Genomic DNA, 4,752 nt, shown 5'->3' on the forward strand with positions numbered 1-4,752 from the left:
CCCCCCACGTGTCCCCATGTCCCCCCACGTGTCCCCATGTCCCCCCCACGTGTCCCCAGTGTCCCCATGGCATTCCCCGACACGTCCCCACGTCCCGCCACGGCACCCACCCACGAGCAGTGCCACCTCCTCCCCCCCGTCCCCTCCTGTCCCCCGCCTGCCACCGTGTCCCCCCCCGGCCCCCGGCCGTCCCCGCGTCCCCCTGCCCACGCGCTGCCTGCAGGACACGGGCCAGCCGCAGGCCGTGGCCGCCATCTTCGCGCTGCTGGACGCCAACAGGGACCGGCGCGTCTCCTTCGACGAGTCCTGGCACTTGGTGGCCTGGCTCTGCCACGTCCTGCGGCACCGCCATTACGGTGCCACGCCGGCCCCCCCGCCCCCCGCCCTCTGCGGGGACCCCGACGCTGCCCCGGCCCGCCGCGACGGCCACCGGTGACCCTGGCGCTCGGTACCCCCCGGATCGCTCCCGGCGGCGGCTGCCCCCCGGCCCCACGGTCGCCGCAGACGGGGCGAACCGGGGTCCCACGGGGACGGCCCCGGCCCCCCCCGGGGACGCGGGGCTCGGACGGGAGGAGAAACGGCTGGAACAGCCCTCGGATGTGGAAAATGTCCGGGAAAATAATAAAAAAGACCCAGAAAAGGGAACGCGGAGGTGGGGACGCACAAGCGGGGGGGGCGGGGGCGGCAAAGGTGGGGCTGCCCCGCAGGGACCCCCTGCCCCATAGGGACCCCCCTGCTCCACAGGGACCCCCTGCCCCATAGGGACCCCCAGCCCCATAGGGAATGTCCCCTCCCCTACAGGACCCCCAGCTCCATACGGACTGCCCTGCCCCATAGGGACCCCCCCTGCCCCCCAGGGAGCCCCCCAGCCCCATAGGGACCCCCCCTGCTCCACAGGGATCCCCTGCCCCATAGGGACCCCCCCTGCCCCATAGGGGACGTCCCCTCCCCTACAGGGTCCTCTCCTGACCCATGGGGTCCCTCTGACCCATAGGGTGCTCTTCCGTCGCCCAGGGACCCCCCCCCCAACATATAGGGACCCTCCCTGCCCCATAGAGTCCTCTCCTGCCCTACAGGGTCCCCCTCTGCCCATAGGACCCCCCTCTGCCCCACAGGACCCCCCCCTGCCCTAAAGGGATCCCTCTGCCCCACAGCAACTCCGTTGCCCCACGGGGAGCTCGCTCTTCCCCTGGGGGGGGGCGGAGCCTGGGAGAGGGCGGGGTCTGGGCCGGCGGTGTGAATGGGACGAGGCTGGGGCGGGGCGGGGCTGAGGGCGGGCCCTGAGATGGGGCGGGGTCGGAATTTGGGTGGGGTCGGGGCTGGACAGTGGTGGGGTTCGGGGGCGGGGTCTGAGGGGGCGTGGCCTTGCAGGGGGCGTGGCCAGGACAGAGCTGTGCCCCTCCGGGAGCCCCAGAGCTGCCTGCGCCAAGGGACAGTGACTGGGGCTGTGGGGCAGCGAGGGGGGGGCTGTGGGGCAGGGGGGTCCCTATAGGGCACGAGAGGACCCTATGGGCAGGAGAGCACCCTATGGGTCAGAGGGACCCCATGGGTTCAGGAGAGGACCCTGTAGGGGAGGGGACGTCCCCTATGGGGCAGGGGGTCCCTATGGGGCAGGGTGTCCCTATGGGGCAGGGGGGTCCCTATAGGGCACGAGAGGACCCTATGGGGCAGGAGAGCACCCTATGGGTCAGAGGACCCCATGGGTCAGGAGAGGACCCTGTAGGGGAGGGGACGTCCCCTATGGGGCAGGGGGGTCCCTATGGGGCAGGGGATCCCTGTGGAGCAGGGGGGGTCCCTATGGGGCTGGGGGGGCTCCCTGTGGGGCAGGGGGGTCCCTATGGGCAGGGGGAGTCCGTATGGAGCTGGGGGTCCCTGTAGGGGAGGGGACATTCCCTATGGGGCTGGGGGTCCCTATGGGGCAGGGGGGGTCCCTATGGGGCAGGGGGGTCCCTGCGGGGCAGCCCCACCTTTGCCGCCCCCGCCCCCCCCGCTTGTGCGTTCCCCACCTCCGCGTTCCCTTTCTGGGTCCTTTTTTATTATTTTCCCGGGACATTTTCCACATCCGAGGGCTGTTCCAGCCGTTTTCTCCTCCCGTCCCGAGCCCCGCGTCCCCCGGGGGGGGCCGGGGCCGTCCCCGTGGACCCGGTTCGCCCCGTCTGCGGCGACCGTGGGGGCCGGGGGGCAGCCGCCGCCGGGAGCGATCCGGGGGTCCGAGCGCCAGGGTCACCGGTGGCCGTCGCGGCGGGCCGGGGCAGCGTCGGGGTCCCCGCAGAGGGCGGGGGGGCGGGGGGGCCGGCGTGGCACCGTAATGGCGGTGCCGCAGGACGTGGCAGAGCCAGGCCACCAAGTGCCAGTACTCGGTCGAAGGAGACGCGCCGGTCCCTGTTGGCGTCCAGCAGCGCGAAGATGGCGGCCACGGCCTGCGGCTGGCCCGTGTCCTGCAGGCAGCGCGTGGGCAGGGGGACGCGGGGACGGCCGGGGGCCGGGGGGGACACGGTGGCAGGCGGGACAGGAGGGGACGGGGGAGGAGGTGGCACTGCTCGTGGGTGGGTGCCGTGGCGGGACAAGGGACGTGGGGACGTGTCGGGGAATGCCATGGGGACATTGGGGACACGTGGGGGGGACATGGGGACACGTGGGGGGACATGGGGACACGTGGGGGGACACTATGGGGGGGACACGGGGACATCTGGGATGACACGGTGCAGGCGGGACAGGAGGGGACCGGGGGGAGGAGGTGGCACTGCTCGTGGGTGGGTTGCCGTGGTGGGACGTGGGGATGTGGGGATGTGTTGGGGAATGCCATGGGGACACTGGGGACACGTGGGGGGGGACATGGGGACACGTGGGGGGACACAATGGGGACATCTGGGATGACCACAGTGGCAGGCAGGGACAGGAGGGGACGGGGGGACGGGGGGGAGGTGGTGGCACTGCTCGTGGGTGGGTGCCGTGGTGGGACAAGGGGGACGTGGGGACACATGGGGGGGGACACCGAGGGACACGGGGACTGCGGTGAGCTGTGACCCCACTTGTGGCTGTGGCCCGTGGCGGGGGGGGGGGACGGGACGTGGTCCTGGGGACGTGGGACACACGGGGGGGGCACCGTGGGGACGGGGGGGGCACACGGAGGGCCACCACGGTAAGGGACGGACGCGGGGACACGTGGAGGGACGCGGCGGGGACGGACGCGGGGACGGTTGCCCCCCCCGGCCCGAGGGACACTCACGCTGAGCTGGTGGCCCAGCTCGTGGCGCAGCAGGCGCTGGAAGGCGGGGGGGTCCAGGCTGGGCTCCTGCCCCCCCCCCGGGGCCCTGGCGTACTGGTAGAAGGTGCCCACCACGGCGTGGAGCCCCCGCTCCAGCGGCGACGGCCCCTGCCCCCCCGGGGGGGGTCCCCCTGCGCCCGCGGGGACACGGGGGGACACGGGGGGGGGAGATGTTGGGGGGGGGCACCAGCGGTCGGGTGTCCTGACCCCCCCGAGTCCCCATTCCCTAACCCTGCGTCCCCCAGTTCCCCCATTCCCCCTCCCAGTGCCCCCATCTCCCCTCCCAGTCCCCCCATTCCCCCCCAGTCCCCCCCACTCCCCCCATATGCCCTCCAGTCCCCCATTCCCCATCCCAGTCCCCCCAGTCTTCCATCATGGCCCAGTTGTCCCCCCCCATCCTTGTCCCCCCCCTTTTCCACGTCCCCCCCCATCATCCCACCTCCCCCCTGCCCCCCCCATCCCTGTCCCCGTCCCTGCCTCCCCCCCATGTCCCCTCCCCCCAGTGTTCCCAGTTACCACTGGGGTCCGGGGTGGTGACACCCCCCTGGCTCTGCCCCATGTCACCCGGTCACACTAACGAGGCCCTGCCATAATGAGAAACCCCTGTTAGCAGCCCCATCCAGCCCCCCCCCCCCCAATCCCAGTCCTCCCAGTATCCCAGTAAGACCCACTCACTGGGACTGGACCAAGGTCCCCAAGGACACCCCAGGGTCACTTTGGGGACGGGCTCGACCACGTGGCCTCGGCTATTCCTGGCCACTGTCACCCCCCCTCGATGGCTCCGGTGACATCCGCCACCACCCCGCCCGGACGCCTGGCTCCCCTTGACCCCCCCCCCACCTCGATGATCCCAAATCCACCCGAATTCACCCCAAAAATAACCCGTGGCACTGGTAGCACCCAACCCGCCTGGTTGTCATTACCAGCCCTCATTTGGGGATAATTCAGGGGATTTTTGTCTATCTTCTCCATTTGGCCAGCGGCTGCCCAAAATTGCGCATTATTGACCCCAAATTGCCCATTTTTGTGCTTTTTTCCCCTCGCTCCAAAGCCAGCGTCGCCCAGCTGCTTTCGAAGGCCGTTTCAAAATGAATCGTAAATTAATATTAATCGATCAGGAGGTGGTGCCGCTCCGTGACGGCCTTTTTTTTTTTGCCTCCCACGATGCGTTTGTGTCTCTCCGCTGTCTCGTATAAAGGTTGTGCCCCGCAGCATGGAGCGGGGGGGAACACGGACGCCCACGTACCCCTCACCCAGCGGAGACCCCCCCCCCAAAAAAAGAGGAAACACCCCCATTTTGAGAGCGGAAATGATCGAAACCACTAGATCCCGTCGATGGCGGGTGGGAAGCGTTACAGGCCGGCACCTCGACGATTATTTTTTCCACCCCGGAGCCCGTTTAACCGCCCCCGCCGGAAATTCGTAGCTGCGATCGGATGCCGAAGAAAACTCCGGAAACGTTGCTTCAATCGTTGGGGTGATCG

The 4,752-nt window shown here is 69.9% G+C and overlaps 1 protein-coding gene across 1 annotated transcript; it reads right to left on the bottom strand.

Moving 5' to 3' along the window:
• Window positions 1-2,036: 2,036 nt before the first annotated feature.
• On the bottom strand, window positions 2,037-4,076 carry LOC128135823 (translation initiation factor IF-2-like). Its single transcript, XM_052774894.1, has 4 exons — window positions 3,944-4,076; window positions 3,785-3,852; window positions 3,230-3,399; window positions 2,037-2,438 (listed from the first exon to the last, which is right to left on the bottom strand). Exons 2-4 carry the CDS (start codon window positions 3,825-3,827, stop codon window positions 2,037-2,039), a joined length of 615 nt encoding a protein of 204 aa, XP_052630854.1. The 5' UTR covers window positions 3,828-3,852; window positions 3,944-4,076.
• Window positions 4,077-4,752: the final 676 nt, after the last annotated feature.

Source organism: Harpia harpyja, chromosome 25 (genome assembly GCF_026419915.1).
Source record: "Harpia harpyja isolate bHarHar1 chromosome 25, bHarHar1 primary haplotype, whole genome shotgun sequence".
Lineage (NCBI taxonomy): Eukaryota > Metazoa > Chordata > Aves > Accipitriformes > Accipitridae > Harpia > Harpia harpyja.